The sequence below is a fragment of the Vulpes vulpes genome, chromosome 5 (genome assembly GCF_048418805.1).
Source record: "Vulpes vulpes isolate BD-2025 chromosome 5, VulVul3, whole genome shotgun sequence".
NCBI lineage: Eukaryota > Metazoa > Chordata > Mammalia > Carnivora > Canidae > Vulpes > Vulpes vulpes.
This window is the reverse complement of record NC_132784.1, coordinates 62,848,950-62,869,219: the sequence shown is the minus strand read 5'-3', so window position 1 is coordinate 62,869,219 and position 20,270 is coordinate 62,848,950. Positions and strand designations below refer to the sequence as shown.

Genomic DNA, 20,270 nt, shown 5'->3' with positions numbered 1-20,270 from the left:
GCTGGAGTTGATGTGGTATATGGGCCAGGTTATCCCATGGCTCTTCACACAGAGGGCAACCTGGCAGGAGAGCTGAAGCTTAATTGGGTGCAAGCCAGGGAGTCTGAAGGTGCTCAGTGCAGGGAATGCCTGGCCAGGTGACTGGAGCTGAGAACAGTGTGGGTGGGAGTGTTCTGGGGCACTCCATACAAGAGGCACCCTGGCAGGATGGCTGAAACTGATGCAAGCATGGGCGTGGGATTCCCTGGGCACTGCATGCAGGGGCCACCCCAGCAGGGCAGCTGAATCTGAAGCATACATCAGTTGACAGATTCTAGAGTGCTCTGCACCAGGGATATCCTAGCAAGCCAACTGAAGCCAAGGTGGTATGGGCCTGGAGTGTTCTGGGGCACTTTGCTCCTGTGTTCCCTTGGCACAAAGGCTGGGGTTATAGCGAGCATAACTAGGAGCGTCCCACTGTGCACTGCCCTGTGGCCACCTTGGAGGGATTCTTGGGGCTGATGTGGGCTACGGACCCAGGTCTCACTGAGATGGCATGTCAGTTAGTGTGCCCAGACTGTACTCTCTGCTAAGGTGGAGGGGAAGTGTGGACAGTGGCGACCATTCTAGCAGCTCCCCTCCACTGTGTTTGGCAAAGTTCTAGGGCTGGCTCTTTGATATGCTAGTTGCTTTCTTAAACCATGGCTTTTCAAAGAGAAAAGAAGGAAAAAATAAATGAAAGAAAGAAATAAAGGAGGGAGGGAGGGTGAAAAGAATAAAAGGAGAAAGAAAACAAAAAATCTGCAGCTCATTTTCTGTACCCTAGCTCCATCAGCTCTTTTTCTGTACCCCAACTCTACCCCAGCATGGGACTGTGGACCCAGGGCTTTCTGAGGCAGCAAGCCAGCAAGTCAGCGATGGCATCCAGACCCTGCACTGGTCTGGGCTTTTCAGGTGGATGGGGAGCACTAAACCATGTCACTCTCCAGTCCCTCTGACCTGGAAAGTGTTCCTGGAGCTCCTCCTCCATTTAGCTGGTGAAAGTCTACTGCTGTCTCTCTTTTTTTTTTATGCTAGCTGCTCTTTTACTTTTTTAATTATTTTTTCAAGTTTTTCTTTAAATTCCAGTTGGTTACCATACAGCGTAATATTAGTTGCCTTTTTTTTCCTTCTGTGCTGGAGGATAGAGAAAGCTCTTCCCTGTCCTTCAGCACTATTCTTTCTGTCAGTGTGGGGCTGGAGGTTCCCTTTGTTACCATGTATCTATCTCTCTTGTTCTCTGCTGCTTTCTCTGTCTTCTTCAGTGGCCTTCAGTTCTTCAGGAGAAATTGTTCTGTATATAGGTGCACTTTGGTGTGTTCCAAGGGGGTGAATTCAAGGTCTTCCTACGTCACCTTCATGGACCAGAATCCCCCCTCAACCCTTTTATAAACTTTAGACTGTTGTTTAATGCCCTTTTGTTTCAACTTGAAGAAATCCCTTCTTGTTAGGCAGTTCTAGTGGTGATGACGAATTCCCTCAGTTTTTGTCTACAAAAGTCTTTATTTCTCTCTCATTCTTTTTTTCCCAGGTTTTATTTGTTTTATCTCCATTCATTCATTCATTTATTCATTTTTAACTTTTTAAATTCCACTATACTTGTGTCAGTTATAGAGTGTTATGTTAGCTTCAGGTGTACAATAGAGTCACTCACCAATTCTATACATTAGTCAGTGCTCATCATAACAAGTGCAGTCCTTCATCCCCATCACCTATTTCATCCATCCTGCACCCATCCCCCATTCTGCTAACCATCAGTTTGTTCTCTACCAATAAGAGTGTGGTTTTTCGTTTATCTCTTTTTTTTCCCCTTTGTTCATTTGTTTTGTTTCCTAAATTCCACATTTGAGTGAAATCATATATTGTAAAGAGAAAATTTTGCCAGAGAAACTGTTCTTGGTTGGCAGGTTTTTCTTTCAATATTTTGAATACATCATCCCACTCTTTTCTGGACTGTGGGGTTTCCGAGAAACCTACTAAAAGTGTTCTGGGAGCTCCTTTGTATTTGACAAACGACTTTCTTCTTGCTGTTTTACAAATTCTCTCTTTAAGTTTTGATTATTTGATTATTTGGTTCTACAGGACTTGGCATAGACCCTTTTGGGTTCTACCTATTTGGGAACTGTATGGCTTCACAAATCGAGATGTCCATTTCTCGACCAAGATTTGGAGAGTTCTCAGATATTTCTTTAAATAAGCTTTCTGCTCTTTTCTTTCTCTTTCTTTCTCTTTCTTTCTTTTTCTTTCTTTTTCTTTCTTCTTCTTCTTCTTCTTCTTCTTCTTCTTCTTCTTCTTCTTCTTCTTCTTCTTCTTCTTTCTTCTTCTTCTTCTTTTAGGACACCCATAATACATACATTATCTCACTGGATTTTGTCCCATAAGTCTCATATGCTTTCTGAACTTTTTCAATTTTGTTTTCTTTCTGTTCCTCTAACTGGATAATTTCACAATACCTCTCCTGGAGTTCACTTAATTTTTGTTCTGTGTGATCAAGTCTGATGTTGAAGCTCTCTATTGAATTTTCAGTTCAGTCACTATATTCTTCAGTTCCAGGATTTCTATTTGGTTCTTTTTTCATGTTTTTTGTTTCTTTATTACACTTCTCCTTTTGTCCATGTACTGTTTTTCCTGGTTTCATTTAGTTGTCCATCTGTGCTTTTTTGTATTTCACTGAGCTTCTTTAAGATAATTATTTTGAATTCTTTCTCAAGAAGTTGATGGATCTCCATTTCTTTAGGGGCAGTTACTGGGGGTTATTAGTTTCCTTTGGCAGTGTCATGTTTGCCTGATTCTTCATGATCTTATAGCCTTGCATTGGTGTCTCTGCATTTGAAGGAGCAGACACTTCTTGACTCTATAGACTGGTTTTGGCAGGAAAAGACCTTCTCCTCCTGAGTCTCCAGACTGATGGGACTGCCTCTGGGATCATGGTTGGGTGAGGCTGGAGCTGGGCCATGTAGCCACTGTGGGGTCCAAGGTCAGGCCCAGTTAGTGGACCTTCTACTGGTGGTATGGGTTGGTGTGGCTCCTGCAAGGTCTCTGGACTGGCAATATCCCTGAACCTTGGTGTACAGGGTCACAGGGCTGCTTCAAGGTTTACAGTAAGGCCTGGATCAGTGGATCTATAATCAAGGTCACCAATGAGAATGGCACTTCCTGGATCCTTTGATGAATGGGGCTTGTGGCAGGGTAACAGAAAAGTTGGGTTGGAACTGGATCTGTAGGAGGCAGGCTCCTTTCAGGTCCACAGCCAAGACTACGATCAGTGGGCCTGCTACTAGAATGTAGGTCTGCTTTCTTAAGGCTGCCTTTCTCAAATCTGGCCTCCACCAAGCTTTTGAAACCTCTGATCTAAATCCCCAGATTCCCACAGAGGCATTTTTGTCTGTGGATGACTGCTAAATCATTGTTTCTATATGGGGATAAGGCTGCGGATCTCCTATTCTGTCCTCATGCTGACATCTTTACCCATATTTTTCTCTTTAATGTAGGTATTTATAGCTATAAGTTTCCCACTGAGCATTGTCTTTACTATATCCCATATGTTTTGGCATGTTGAATTTTTTAAATTAAATTTATCTCTGAGTGTTTTCTAATTCCCTTTGTGATTTCTTTGATCCATTGGTTGTCTGTAAGTGTGCTGTTTAATTTCCATGCATTTGTAAATTTTCCAGTTTTGCTTCTCCTATTGATTTCTAGTTTCACTCTATTGTAATCAGAGAAAATATTTTGTATAATTTTGATCTTTTGAACTCCATTGATTCCTTGTTTTGAGCCTTAATAATGCAGTCGGGTCTAAATAACTGCCATGTACACCTGAAAAATGTGTGTCTTCTGCTGTTGTCAGGTAAAGAGTTCTGCACATGTCTGTTAACCCTGCTAGTTTATGTTCAAGTCCTCTATCTCCTTACTGTTCTTCTGCTTAGATGTTTACTCCATTATCAAAACCGAGAAACTGGAGGGTATTATGCTGAGTGAAATAAGTCAATCGGAGAAGGACAATCATCATATGGTTTCACTCATACGTGGAATATAAGAAATAGTGAAAGGGACTATGAGGGAAAGGAGGGGAACTGAGCGGGAAAACTTAGAGAGGAAGACAAACCATAAGAAACTCCTAACTCCAAGAAACAAAGAGTTGCAGAAGGGGATGTGGGTGGGGTGTTGTGGTAACTGGGTGATGGGCGTTGAGGAGGGGCACTTGATGGGATGAGCACTGGGTGTTATACTATATATATTGGCGAATTGAATTTAAATTTTAAAAATTTTTAATAAAATAAAAATATAGGTACACAAATATAGGGCATGGAAAGTAAAATCCTTTGGTATTTCTCTCTTTCTATGACAACTGGTATTAAAGTTCTAATGCAGGGGATCCCTGGGTGGCGCAGCGGTTTGGCGCTTGCCTTTGGCCCAGGGCACGATCCTGGAGACCCGGGATCGAATCCCACGTCGGGCTCCCAGTGCATGGAGCCTGCTTCTCCCTCTGCTTGTGTCTCTGCCTCTCTCTCTCTCTCTCTCTCTGTGACTATCATAAATAAAAAAAAAAAAAAAAAAATTAAAAAAAAAAAAATAAAGTTCTAATGCAGTTCTTGTTTTTTGTCTATGCATTTTTTAGTACATGTTATGTAGTAATTATTCTTTTTAAAAAGATGTCACAGCATACATAATATTCAATCTGCTTTGTTTAATTAAAATTAGTATACACACAAAAAAATAAAACTGAGGCATTGAAGTTTTCAACTACTACTAGAGAATTAATTTGCCCTCCAATTATGCCAATGATCATTACATATATGGGGGGGGTTTCTTTGATGCATACATGGTTATAATTGTTATAGCTTGATGAACTGACCCTTGTATCAATATATAATGTCCTTGTCTCTTGCAACAACTTTTGATTAGTCTATCTTGTCTATTATTATAGCCAACCAAGTTCTCTTCTGATTACTATTTTTTGAGGAATATCTCTTTGCATCCTTTCACTCTGAATCTATATGTGTAGATCTAAAATGAGTCTCTTGTACAAAGCATACGGTTGCACCATGTTTTATTGTGTCTGGATCATGTTTTGTTTTTCCATTGTGCTAATCTGCCTTTTGTTAGGATTTTATCTATTCATATTTAAATTAGTTTTTTATAAGGAACTACTTCCACCATTTTTCTGGGGTTTTTGTATGTCTTACACCCTTTCCATCATTCATTTCTTCCATTGCTGCCTTCATTTACATTTGGCTGATTTTTTTGTTATGAACCACTTTGAGGCTCTTCTTGTTTCCTTTTGTGTATATTGTGAGATATGCTCTTTGTGGTTACCATGGTAATGACATTTAATATTCCAAATTTAAAACAATATGGTTTGAATTGATGCCAACATCAATAGCATTCTAGATGATTTTTTGAAATGTGTAAAATATATAAGACTAAAGAAACTACACATAAGCCCTATAATCTAGTTGATAAAGTTGTTTCCCAAGGAGGATACAGGTTAACAATTTTGATGCTGATGCACATGCATACTAAAATTGAGCAAATGACTATGTGGATGGTGGTTGGTGGAACACAGGTTTTTCACTTTTGGAGAAGGAATTCACAGATAAGCAAGGGAAGGAGGCTAGAATGGACATTATAGTAATGAATTAGAATTGGAAACATCAGATCAACTCGTGTATATTAATATACACACAGATGATTCCATGTAGAAATACTTATACACATGTTTATATACATGGGATAGAATACACACATGCATTTCCTTGTTCTGTCAGCTAAGAGGACTTAGAAACAATGGCACTCCAGATCAAAGAGCAGACTTAGTGCCTATATATTATTTAATTTTTTGCTTTTCTGTTATAGCATACAAAATCTGTACATAATTAATGTTTACAACTAGAATTTGGAAATAAGTATAGGGATCCCTGGGTGGCGCAGCGGTTTGGCGCCTGCCTTTGGCCCAGGACGTGATCCTGGAGACCCGGGATCAAATCCCATGTCGGGCTCCCGGCATGGAGCCTGCTTCTCCCTCTGCCTATGTCTCTGCCTCTCTCTCTCTCTCTCTCTCTCTCTCTCTCTCTCTCTCTGTGTGTGTGTGTGTGTGACTATCATAAATAAATTTTAAAAAAATAAACCTAAAAAAAAAGGAAATAAGTATATACCTGTTAAATCATCACTACAACCTATGCCATATAGATTAACTGCCAAAGATTTCTTTCATCATCTTATATATTACTTTTTATAAGAACACAACAATTGGGGCAGCCCGGGTAGCTCAGCAGTTTAGCACTGCCTTCGGCCCAGGGCGTGATCCTGGAGACCCAGGATCAAGTCCCACATCCAGCTCCCTGCATGGAGCCTGCTTCTCCCTCTGCCTGTGTTTCTGCCTCTCTCTCTCTGTGTCTCTCATGAATAAATAAATAAAATATATTTTTTAAAAAAGAACTCAACAACAAAAACATAGATGAGAGGAAGTAAAAGGTAGAGTTTTTGTATGTGAATGAACTTAAGTTGTTATAAGTATAAAATAAACTGTTATATCTATATTTTTGTAAGCCCCAAAGTAGCCACAAACCAAAAGCTACATTAGATTCACAAAGGATAGAGAAGGGAATCAAAGTATACCACTAAGGAATATGATCAATTCACAAAGGAAGACAGCAAAAGAGGAAGAAAGGAATAAGGAATAACAAAACAGCCAGAAAATAATTAGTAAGATGGAATTAGTAAGCTTTACCCATCAATAATTACTCTAAATACAAATGGATTGAATTCTCGAATTAAAAAAACAAGAGACAGGGGCACCTGATTGGTTCAGTCACTTAAGTGTCTGCCTTCAGCTCAGGTCATGATCCCAGGGTTCTGGGATCAAGCCCCTCATATGGCTCTCTGCTCATGGGGATTCTACTCCCTCTTCCTCTGCCTACTGCCCACCCCCACTTGTGCTCTCTCTTTCTGTTAAATAAATAAATAAAATCTTTTTAAAAAAAAAGAAGATACACAGAATGTTATTATATTAATTATAAAGGGCTCATCGCCAACAAGAAATACCAATCATAAATAAACATGTACCTAACATAAGAGCACCTAAATATATTAAGCAAATACTAACATATCTGAAGGGAGAAACAGACAAAAACACAAAACTAGTAACCTCATTTTCAACAATTAAAAAATCGAGACTGTAGTCAATAAGGGAACACTGGACTTGAACTGTACTTTAGGAAAAAATGACTACAAAAAATGACTACAATAAATACACATAGAACATTCATCCAACAACAGAATACACATTTTCCTCAAGTGCACATGGAATACTCTCAAGACAGTTAGGTCAAGAAAATACCTTAGCAAATTTAAGAAGATTGAAATTATATCAAGTGTCTTTTGTAACCACAATGGAATAAAACTAGAAATAATTACCAAAAAAAAAGAGGGAAATTCACAAATTTATGGAAATTAAACAACGGGAAAGCCAATGAGTCAAAGAAGAAATCAAGAGAAAAATAAACAAAATCTAGAAACAAATAAAAATGGTAACACAACATACCAAAACCTATTAAATAAATAAAAGCTATATATGGCAACTCCATAGTTAACATTATACTCAATAGCAAAAGGCTGAAAGATTCTCTTTTAAGTTCAGGACGAGGGTACCCACTTGCAACACTCCTATTCAACATAGCACTGGAAGTCCCAGCCTGAGCAATTAGGCAAGAAAAAAATCAATAAAAGATATAAAATTGGAAATGAAGAATTAAATTGTCTGTTTGCAGATGATATGATCTTATAGAGTGAAAATCCTTAATACTCCACAAAAAAAATTGTTAAAACAAATCTAAAAATTCAGTAATATGGTCAACTAATATTTGATAAAGGAGGCAGTAATACAAAATGGGATAATATAATCTCTTCAATAGTGATACTGGGTAAATTGGATAATTACATGCACAAGAAAGAAATTCAACCCCTATCTATACCACTTACAAAAATTAACTCAAAATGGATTAAAGACCTAAGCATTAGACTTGAAATCATAAAACTCTTAGGGGGGAAAAAGCTCTTGACATTGACTGGTCTTGGCAACAAATTTTTGGATATAATAACCATTCAAACGGTTATAAGTTTTTTATTTCCATTTCCCTGATGGTCAGCAATATTAAGCACCTTTTCATTAGGCACCTGTTGCCTATTTCCATGTCTTCTTTGGAGAAATAGCTGTTGAGTTCCTTTGCCCATTTTTTAAATCAAGTTATTTGTTTTGTTTTTTGTTTTTGCTCTTGATTGTAGTGGTTTCCTAGATATTCTGGATATTAACCCTTTATTAAATATATGGATTGCAGATATTTTTCCCATTCTGTAGATTTTCTTTTTACTTAACTGATTGCTTCCATTGTTATTCAGAAGCTTTTTAGTTTGGTGTAGTCTCAAAAGTCTATTTTTGCTTTCATTGCCTGTGCTTTTGATGCCAATACCATTGTTCAGAAGCTTTTTATCTATGTTTAGCTGTAAGGCTCAGTCCTCTGTCAAATTTTGTACTCTCTTATCGTGTCAAGCACTTCCCCTCCACACACACACACACACACACACACACACACACACATCTACTACCCTATGCGCATATAAACTCATCAACCAGCATTTTATGATGAATCATCAAAAAGGACTCAGTCAAAAGTTTGGTCAATATCAACTTTATTTTTTAAAGTTTTTATTTATTTATTCATGAGAGACACAGAGAGAGAGGCAGAGACAAAGGCAGAGGCAGAAGGAGGCTCCCTGCAAGGAGCCTGATGCAGGACTCGATTCCAGAATCCTGGGATCAGGCCCTGAGCCAAAGGCAGATGCTCAACCACAGAGCCATCCAGGTGTCCCCAATATCAACACTTTGACCTTGTAATATTTTATGAATTACATTTAGAGCTCTCAATATCCAGCTGAAATATTAGATGAAGTTAGGCTAATAAATAATAAGGGATACTCTAAGTCTCCCATTTCCTCCATGGGAGACCTAAGTGTGTGCCTGCCATGGTTGTCTGCCTACTTCAGGATGGGCATTGTCAGGCACAGGATACCCCAACCTTCTCACAATACAAATTATGACACCTGAGGTCTTTACATTACTTTATATGCTTGCAAAAATTTACCTCTAAAAAACCTCACTACCCACCTCCGCCTTTTTTTTTTTACACAAACAGCTAGATTTAGCCACAATTATTTCTTCATATAACTTCAATACCACCTCATTATGTACCCAGGTTTTACACAAATGTCTACTAATTACAGTGGGGAAACCACAGTATGATGATCAGTCTGAAAACTAACAAGCACTTAACTCTCTGGGTCCATAGGGACTTAACACAGAAGCCCTGGTGAAGGCTTTCAGTGTTATTATCTGTATTTGTGTCTTTAAACAAGCTGAACCCCCTGTCCTGGAGTATCTTTCTCTCCCTGCCCATAGGTAACTCCTTATCTCTCTAAATGAAGTATTATGGTACCTCCTGATAAATACTGTTCTGAAATGTCCACAGGTCTTATGGAGATGTCATTTCTGTGTCCTGTACAGAGATATGTGTGGCACTAAGGTGGCATTTTAATCATACAGACTAATTTTCCACTTCCATCTCTAGCTCCATGGGAACCAAGGAAACCCACAACAGTATAAATTGCATATTAGGAACTCAATAAAGACTTCTTCATGGGGGATCCCTGGGTGGCTTAGTGGTTTAACGCCTGCCTTCAGCCCGGGGCATGGTCCTGGAGTCCTGGGATCAAGTCCCACATCGGGCTTCCTGCATGGAGCTTGCTTCTTCCTCTGCCTGTGTCTCTGCCTCTCTCTCTGTCTCTCATGAATAAACAAAATCTTAAAAAAAAAAAAAACTTCTTCATGAAAGACTTAATCATAAGCTATGAAAACACCATAGAATAAGGGCAGCAGTGATCTGGTCTGCTGTCTCTGTCTGAGCACTCACCTGTCTGAGAGATGACCACCTATGAGTCCTCCCACCAGCATTCCAGTCATGAATAGGAATTGAACAACTGATTTCTGTGACTGATAACTACATACTAGGTCCCACTGGAAGAGAAGAAAACCAGCACAGAGGAACTTTACAGCAGCTTAAAATCCTTCAGTGTCACATACTGTAAAAGTCATCAGTGGACAGACTCCCCTTTCCTACATTTACTTACCTTTATCACTCAAGTCTCAATTTAAGCATGACTTTCTTTAGAAACCCTCAACTAAATCTTCTAGGTTATATTAGCGCCAATCTTATATTCACTTAGCACTTCATACTTCAGCGGTTCTCAATCTTTGCCACACACTAAAAACACTGAAGAGATTTTCTAAAATACTGATGCCTGCATTTCTTACCTGGATCAAAACACCTGATTTTCTTCTCTGAGAAGTAGTCAGGGCATGGAGATTTTTCTTTTTAATTAATACAGGCATTTCCAATTTGCAACTAGATTGAGAACAAGTGACCAAAAAATAACTTTGCACACATTATATCAAGTACTTACTTGTCTACATCAGCATTCACATTATATTTAGTGGAATTCATGTCTAGTTAGTTGATTTCACTAGCCTCCAATTCAATGTAAGTGCTTAGACGTTATGAAGGCAAATACCATATGATCTCACTTATATATGTAATTTAAGAAACAAAACAGATGAACATACGGAAAAGGGAGAAAGAAAAAAGAGAGATAGGGAAACGAGCCATAAGCGACAACTATAGAAAACAAACTGAGGGTTGATAGAGAGAGGTGGATGGGGGATGGGCTAGAAGGATGATGAGGGTTAAGGAGGGCACTTGTAATGAGCACTGGGTACTGTATGTAAATGATAAATCACTGAATTCTACTCCAGAAACCAATATTACACTATATGTTAACTAAAATTTAAATTAAAAAAAAGATAAAGCAATCACTATTTGCTGAAAGAATGAAAGAGAGCTAACTACAGAATCTACACAATAACTGAAGACTTGAGACACCTGGGTGGCTCAGCAGTTGAGCGTCTGACTTTGGTTCAGGGCATGATCTCGGATCCAGGGATCAAGTCCCACATCGGGCTCCCTATGGGGCGCCGGCTTCCCCAGCTGTCTATGTCTCTGCCTCTCTCTGTGTCTCTCATGAATAAATAAATAAAATCTAAAAAACAAAAAACAAAAAAACGAAGACTTGAACTATGTTTATCCTGTTATTCTACACACCCGAGCGCCTGCGTGGCTCAGTTGGTTAGGCATCTGCCTTCAGCTCAGGTCATGATCTCCGGGTTCTGGGATCAAGCCCCATGTCAGGCTCCCTGCTCAATAGGGAGCCTGTTTCTCCTTCTTCCCCTGTTGTTCCCCCTGCTTTTGATCGCCCACTTGCTCTGCTCTCTCTGTCAAATAAATAAATAAAATATTTTAAAAGAAAAGAAAATAAATTCCATATATAAATAAACACCCAGACCTAGTACTCACAAGAGGTAAATGAGGCCTCTTACCTCAGTAATGATGGTGGAGGGGAAGGAACTTTGGTCATACACCCAGCCATCCAGACAGGTCTCTTTGTCTGGCTCAGTCATGTTGGTGAAGGTTCCATTCACATGAAGAAGCTGCCACTGGGGATGGATAAAGCGGTGACATTTATCCGGCCTCAAGTCTGAGTCCATTGGGATGGAGATTCTCAGGAGGGCATCAGGACTGAGGATCTCAGTATCATTGTCAGAAACTGTGTCATTGTCAAGGATGTTCACCCAGCAGCGATGACCAGGAATGGCTGCAGTGAAGTTCTCCAAAAATATTTGACATAATAGCACCATCAAAGAGGGAAAAATTAAAACCATCTGAAGGATCTGGTATTTCCCCAGGCCACCAACTTGATCTAGGAGCTCCTGAAAGGCCATTGAGTACAAACAGGTGATCCTCAAGAGGAGACTTTATGGAGATAAGTTCAAAGGGAGAAAATTGTTTCCTTCTATTAATTCACAATAAGTCAAGTGTGACCTCATGCCAGTTTCTTATCAATCATTCCTGCAACAGAGCAGTGGAAGCAGTATTCCCAGTCCTACTGGAATCAGGAGGTGTTAATTTTTTAGTAAAGTCAGAGAGAAAATTATTTACCAGAAATACTTCTGTTGACAAAGAAATCTGTTTAAAATTTTAATCTCCAAATATGCTTGTCCTAAGTGATCTTCTGAAAGAGCATTGGACTTTGGCATGTACATAACTCTCCAAATAAACTAAAATAAACTTGCCATGCAGTCAGTCTTCAATCATTTCCAGGATATGGACTTTGAGAGACAAAAAGTGAATGGCTGTGTGATTTTTCTGTGGAAAGAACAAAAAGCAAGTGTTTATCTTGTTTGGTGCTGAATTTAGATTAAAATAATTAAGAAATACAACCCTTTATTTTTAATTAGAACAAAGTGGAATGTGGTGCAGTTACTACCTTTTGGTGACTGATATTGCACTTCTGTTTAGATCACACCAGGAACTTGTGATGACTTTAGATTTCCTTGCAATGTGAATTGGATGTGGTAAGAGGAAGGATGTAGTAAGCCCATGCAAGAGTTTATTTTCTCAGGTTTATTTATTCACTTACCTAATATATTTGAGGATCTTTTCTGTGCTCATGTTTAGAGTCCTTAATTGGTGATATCATCATTATGAACAAGGCCTCTTGTTCTGTCTCTGATAGTGTTCCTTGCCAAACATGTCTTTCTCATGCTGATATAGCAATTCCAAGTTTCTTGTACCTACAATTTTTGTAGTATAAACTTCTAATCATTTAGGTATTTTTTAACTGAAGTGTTTATTGAGGGGTGTCTGGGTGGCTCAGTTGTTTAAGCGTCTGCCTTCAGCTCAGGTCATGATCTCAGGGTCCTGGGATCAAGCAGGAAGCCTGCTTCTCCCCTTCCCTTTGCCGTTTCCCTTGCGTGTGCTCTCTGGCTTTTTCTTTCTCTGTAAAATAAATACATAAAATATTTTTTAAAAAGAACTATTTATTGAGATTATTGTAGAGTCACATGCAGTTTTAAGAAATAAGGAGGATCCCTATGCAATTCTCCTCATTCCCCCCAATAGTAATAGCATGCAAAACTATAGCACAATATCATAATTGGGATATTGATACTTATAAAATCTACTGGTCTGGGATGCCTGGGTGGCTCAGTGGTTGGGCATCTACCTTTGGCTCAGGGCATGATCCCAGGGTCCTGGGATCAAGTCTTGCATCAGGCTCCCTGAGAAGGGCCTGCTTCTCCCTCTGCCTACATATCTGCCTCTCTCTGTGTGTCTCTCATGAATAAATAAATAAAAATAAATCCACTGATCTTATTAGGTTTCCTCAGTCATACCTGTACTTGTGTGTGTGTCTCTCTCTCTATTTAGTACTATATGGTTTTTATCATATGTGCAGCTTAGTGTCCCCACCACCTCAGTCAAAATACCAAACAGTTCTATCTCCACTGGCGTCCCTCATGTACTATTATAAGTATACTCACCTCCCTCCTGCTCCTGTCATTTTCTTTTCTACCCTTGACAACTTCTGAACTACTTTTTTTCAACTTCTGCTAATTAAAAACTGTTGTATACAAAGAATAACATGGGGAAGTGATATCATCAAGATGGTAATGTAGGTTGTTCCTACCTTCAGTTCACCTCAAAAGAAGACCAGCTCTAACAACTGTCCATAGAAAGACAACATTGTGAAAATCCCAGAACCAGAGGTGAGGCTGAAGCATGGGGACTGACAGGATCACATTAGAAGAGCAAGAGGAGTGGCTACACTCTGGTCATATTGCCCCTCCTCCATGCAAGCACAACACCACACTGAGAAGCCTCCATCCTGAGCCTACAGTGTCTCCAGTGAGAAAAAAAAGCGAACTCAAGGTAGACATCAGTTCCCTCAGCAATGGGAGTTGCTTCCCAGAAGGCCCAGTCAGATCTCACCTAATGGAGATTACTGGGGAAAACTGCAGGGTTCAACCACTGGGAATCAGATGGAGATGATGAAGGGGCAGCACTTACATTAACCAGTGCTTAGATCTTTTTTTTTTTTTTTCTAAATTTTTATTTAAATTCTAGTTAGTAGTGATCCCTGGGTGGCTCACTGGTTTAACGCCTGCCTTCGGCCTGGGGCATGATCCTGGAGTCCCGGGATCAAGTCCCATGTCGGGCTTCCTGCATGAAGTCTGCTTCTCCTTCTGCCTGTGTCTCTGCCTCTCTATGTGTGTGTGTCTATCATGAATAAATAAATAAAATCTTTTAAAATTCTAGTTAGCTAACATATGTAGTATTGGTTTCAGGAGTACAATTTAATAACATCCGATGTTCATTACATCAAATGCCCTCCTTAACACCCAACACCCATTTAACCCCTGCCCACCTCCCTCCATTAACCCTCAGTTTGCTCTCTATAGTTAAGAATCTCTTATGGTTTGCTTGTCTCTCTCTCTCTCTCCCTTCCATACATTCATCTTTTTTGTTTCTTAAATTCCACATGTGAGTGAGATCGTATGAGATTTGTCTTACTCTAGCTGGCTTATTTTGCTTAGCATAATACATTCCAGCTCCATCCACATCATTGCAAATAGCAAGATTTCATTCTACTTTATTGCTGAGTAATATTCTATATACATATATATATGTATATATATATCACATCTTTTTCTTTTTCTTTTAAGATTTTTTTTTATTTATTTACTAGAGAGAGGTGGGAGTGAGAGCAGAGGAAGAGGAAGAAGCAGACTCCCTACTGAACTGGAAGCCCAATGCAGGACTCAATCCCAGGACCCTAAGATCATGACTTGATCCAAAGGCAACCATTTGACCAACTAAACCATCCAGGCACCCCATACCACATCTTCTTTATCCATTCATCAGTCAATGGACATTTGGGCTCTTTCCATAGTTTGGCATTATTGATAATGCTGCTATAAACATTGGAGTTCATGTGCCCCTTTGAATCTGTATCTTTGTATCCTTTGAGTAAATACTTAACGGTGCATATATCTTGACAGAACACATTCCTACTTGCATACTTGCAGCAGCACCAAGAAGAGAACCCACCCAGGGGCTTTACCCATCTGCAGAGCTGAGCTGGTGGTTCCATCTTGACAGGGAGATCATTTGGCAGTTCTGCCTGATTTGGGTTCCAGCTAACAAACTGTACCAGCTATGGAGCTGATTATGTGGCCCTTCCCAGGCAGGGAAGCAAATTCACAGTTCTTCCCAACTGCTGGGTGTAGCCTCCATTCCCATCAACCAGGAAGCCTTGCAAGGGAACCCAGATAGCCATGGACCCCATCCATTTGAACAGGGATAAAAGACCAAGTTTTTCTCAACTGCTAAGAATAGCCTCTGGCCTGAGGTAACCAGAGACTCTAGGCAACTTCAAAGCCCTGACTATGGTACCACAGGGCACAGACAAACACTCCATACAACAGCAGAGCCAGCCTATGGCTTTGCCTCATGTAGGCCTTATCTAGTGACCCCACCCAATTGTGGAGCATAGCCCTTAGCCTCACTCAACAAGGAGGCCCAGACTTCAAACCTGTCCAACCATGGCACACAGCCTCTAATCCCATCCAACTACGGGATACACCTGGCGACCCTTCCCCAACCAGAGACTCAGCCAGCAACCTTGCCTAGCAGTAGACCAAACAAAGTCAGTGGCCTATTTGATCATAAAGTCTAGCCTCCAAACCCAATCAACTTTGGGCACAGCCTACAGCAGTGCTTAATCACAGAGCACAGCCTGAGGCCTCATCCAACTGTGAAGCTCTGCCTGTGGTCCACTTGAATAAAGTCCACCCAACAACACCATCCGGTTGCAGAGGACAGCCTAAGATCCCAACAATCAGGAGCAATTGTGCAACTCATCTTGGAGCCCTGATCAAACATAAAGTCTAATGAATGGCACCATCCTGCCAAAGAACAGTCTGTGACCTCAGTCAACCAGAGATGATTGCAGAACCCAGCTAGTGACCTCACCTGATCACAGTAAATCCAGCTACCTCACCAAATAGGGAGGCCATACAGCATCCCCACTTATAGGTAGAGTCCAACAAGCAGGCCAACCCAACTGTGGAACCCAACCAGAAGAAGCCCTGTCCCAACCTCAGAGAATAGTCAGTGGTCTTGTCAACTAGAGATCCCAATAACAGGCCCCACCTGCCCACGTGTGCTATCAACTGACCCATCCAGTACCACAAGCTGAGCTGATTGGCAGAGTAAACTTGCCAAAGTAAGCCTATAAATCTGGAAAAGAAGAAATGCAATGAAGAAATAGGAACCACCAAAGAAACCAAACAGAAATCCTAGAGACAAAAAATATAATGAGTAAACTACAGAATTAAATAGAAAATTTCAGTAGAAGGCTCAACCATGCAGAAGAATCAATGAACTAGAACGTGAGTCCAGTCAAAAAAAGAAAAAAGAGTGGAAAAGGGTAAAGAAAGCCTATGAGACTTACAGTAAACAATCAAGGAAGTAATATATATGTTATGGGAAACCAAGAAGGGGAAGAGAAAAGGGAAAAAGTTAATTTAAAGAAATAATTATGAAAATGTCCCAAACCTGAGGAGAGAAATGGATGTCAGATTCATGAGATCCAGAAGACCCCAGATAGGTTAAACCTAAAAAAAAGCTTCATTGAGACACATTATAATGAAACTGTTGAAAGTAAACAAACAAAGGGTTGCAGAAAGGGGGGGCGGATGGGTGACTGGGTGACAGGCACTAAGGAGGGCACTTGATAGGATGAGCACGGGGTGTTATACTATATGTTGGCAAACTGAATTTAAATAAATAATAAGTAAATAAAATTAAAAATTAAAAACCAAGAAGAAATTGTTGAGAGTCAAACACAGAGAATTTTGAAAGCAAGAGAAAAGTGACTAATCACATACAATGGAGCTGTCATAGCACTATGACCAGAAACCTAAACTGAAACCCTGCAGGCCAGAGAGTAAGATGATATACTCAAAATAATGAAAGAAAAGTATTAACCAGGACACCTGAGTGGCTCAGTAGGTTAAGCATCTGCCTTCAGGTCAGGTCATGATCTCAAGGTTATGGGATGGAGCCCTGCACCTGGCTTCCTGCTCAGCCGAGAGTCTGCTTCTCCCTCTGCTCCTCTCCTTGCTTGTGCTCTTTCTCCATATCTTTCTCTGTCTCTCAAATAAATAAAATCTTTTAAATAAATAAAAAATAAGAAAAATATTTACCAAGAACACTGTACTCAGAAAAACTGTCCTTCAGAAATTAAAGAGATAAAGACTTTCCAAAAATAACAAAAGCTGAGAGATTTCAACATCACTAAACCTGCCTTACAAGAAATGCTATGTATATCAGCACTGGCTTCTTTTTAATGCTAAATACATAGAATGTATATACAAAATTTGGTTTAACCATTTACCTGGTGAAGGTCATCTGGATTGTTTCTAGTTTTTATTTATTTATTTGTCTTTTACTGATATGTAATTGACATATAATACTGTATAAGTTTAAGATGTAGATCATGTTGATTTGATACATTTATATATTGCAAAATGATTAACATCTCATTCATGTCATAAAATTATGATTACTTATTCATGTTGGGAACATTTAAAATCCAGCTTCTTCTGTCTACCAACAGATGAATGGATAAAGAAGATATTTTATATATATATATGGAATATCACTCAGCCATCAGAAAGGATGAATATTTACTATTTACATTGACATGGATGGAACTGGAGGATATTATACTGAGCAAAATAAGTCAATCAGAGAAAGATAATTATCATATGATTTCACTCATATGTGGAATATAAGAAACAGCATAGAGGATCATAGGGCAAGGGAGGGAAAACTGAATGGGAAGTCATGAGAGAGGGAGACAAACCTCCAGGAAACAGAGGGTTGCTGGAGGGGAGACGGCTGGGGGGATGGGATAACTGAGTGATGGCCATTAAAGAGACCACATGATGTGAGGAGCACTGGGTGTTACATGCAACTGATAAATTACTGCACTCTATTTTTGAAACTAATAATGTTTGGCTAACTGAATTTAAATATTGGCTAATTGAATTTAAATTTTAAAAATTTATAATACAGTATTTGCTATAATCACTTGAATGTACATTAGAGCTCCAGAACTTATCTACTACTTGTAAGTTTGTACCCTTAAACAACATCTCTCCAATTCCTCCATCACCCAACCCCTGATAATCACCATTTAAGTCTCAGTTTCTAAGAGTTTGGCTGTTTTAGATGGGTACAAGTTATACACAACAGCTACCATTCTCTGAAATATCACTTAGCATAATGTCCTCAAAATTCATCCATATTGTCAAATGGTAGAATTTTCTTCTTTCTCATATTCCATTGATATATATACCACATCTGTTTATTCATTCATCCATTGATGAATAATTAGGTTTTTCTATATCTTGGCTGTTTGAATCATGCTGCAATAAACATAGGAGTGCAGACATCTTTTCAATATCCTGATCTCATTTCTTCTGGATATACGCCCAGAAGTGGGATTGCTGGATATGGTAGTTTTATTTTTAACTTTCTGAGGAACTTCCATATTGTTTTCCATTGTAGCCGCACCAATTTACATTGCTACCAACAGTGTACAAGGGTTCCCTTTTCTCTCCCACCTCACCAGCGTTTATAGCTTGTCGTCTTGATCATTGCCATTCTAGCAAGTGTGAGATGATATCCCATAGTAGTTTCAATTTGCATTTCTCTGATGATTAGTGATGTAGAACATCTTTTCAGTACTTGTTGGGCATTTAAGTATCTTTTTAAAATGTCTGCTTTGGGCAGCCCGGGTGGCTCAGCGGTTTAGCGCCACCTTCCACCCAGGGTGTGATCCTGGAGACCCGGGATTGAGTCCCACATCGGGCCCCCTGCATGGCGCCTGCTTTTCCCTCTGCTTGTGTCTCTGCCTTTCTCTCTCTCTCTCTCATGAATAAATAAATAAAATCTTTTTAAAAAATAAAAATGTCTGCTTAGTTCTTGTGCCTATTTTCAATTTTTTTTTTTGTTATTGAGCTATAGGAGTTCCTTACATATTTTGGATATTAATGTTTTATCCAATATATTTTCTCCTATTCCATATGTTGCCTTTTCATCTTGTTTAATGTTTCTTTTGCTATGAAGAAAATTGTTAGTTTGAGTAGTCCTACTTGTTTATTTTTGCTTATGTGTTTGTACTTTTGTTGTCATATCCGAATAATCATTGCCAAAGATCTTTGTCAAGGAGATTCCTCTCTATGATCTCTTCTAAAAGTATTAAATTATCAGGTCTTATATTTAAGTCTCTGCCCCATTTTAAGTTAATTTTTGTGAGTGGCATATGGGTCCATTCATTTTTCTGCACTTGGTTATTTAGCACCATTTGTTGAAGAGACTATCTTCCACCATTGAGTATTCTTGGTTTCCTTGTCAAGTATTAGTTGACTGTGTGTGTAAGAGAGCTTGTTTCTGGGGACTCTGTTCTATTCCATGGTCACTATGTGTCCATTTTTGTGCCAGTACCATACTAACTTAATTACCCTCTCTTTGTAGTATAGTTTGATATTAGGAAGTGTGATGCCTCCAGCTTTGTTCTTCCTCAGAATTTCTTTGGCTATTTAGGGTCCTTTTGGTTCCATATGAATTATAAGATTGTATTTTCTATTTCTGTGGAAAATGCCATTGGAATTTAATTGGGATTGCATTAAGTTTTATTATTTAGTTGCTCTGATGTTGGGTGCATATATATTTACAATTATTATATTTTCTTGATGAGCTTGACCCCTATATCATCATATATATTTGTCTCTTTTTGGTTCAAAGTCTGTTTTGCCTGATATAACTATAGCTATATTTCTTTCTTTTGGTTTCCATTTGCATGGAATATCTTTTTTCCATTTCTTCATTTTGAACTGAAGTAAGTGTCTGGTAAGCAAAATATAGTTAGGTCTTGGTTTTTATCCATGCCTTTTGATTAATGAATCCATTCCACTTATATTTAGTGTAATTGCTGGTATTAGGACTTACTAATTCAAATTTATTAATTATTTTCTGGCTATTTTGTATTTCCACAGTTGGTTTTTTTTAACCTCTCTTTCTTCCTTCTTTCCTATCATTTTCCATGGTAGTAATCTCTGATTCCCCTCTCTTTATCTTTTGTGATTATACTATAGTTTTTGCTTTGTGGCTACCATGAGGCTTACATAAAATATCTTATGGATAAAGCAGTCCATTTTAAATGGATAACAACTTTGT

General features: G+C 39.0%; 1 protein-coding gene across 1 annotated transcript in view; it reads right to left on the bottom strand.

The window, feature by feature from the left end:
• The window catches only part of SLC22A10 (solute carrier family 22 member 10), a 31,534-nt gene extending 19,326 nt beyond the window's left edge, over positions 1-12,208 (bottom strand). Inside the window, exons 1-2 of the mRNA XM_026004626.2 lie at positions 11,504-12,208; positions 9,984-10,087 (exon numbers count right to left, since the gene is read on the bottom strand). Of these exons, the coding sequence (XP_025860411.1) occupies positions 9,984-10,087; positions 11,504-11,905 (506 nt within the window). The 5' untranslated portion in view covers positions 11,906-12,208. The remainder of the gene's footprint in view (positions 1-9,983; positions 10,088-11,503) is intronic.
• Positions 12,209-20,270: the final 8,062 nt, after the last annotated feature.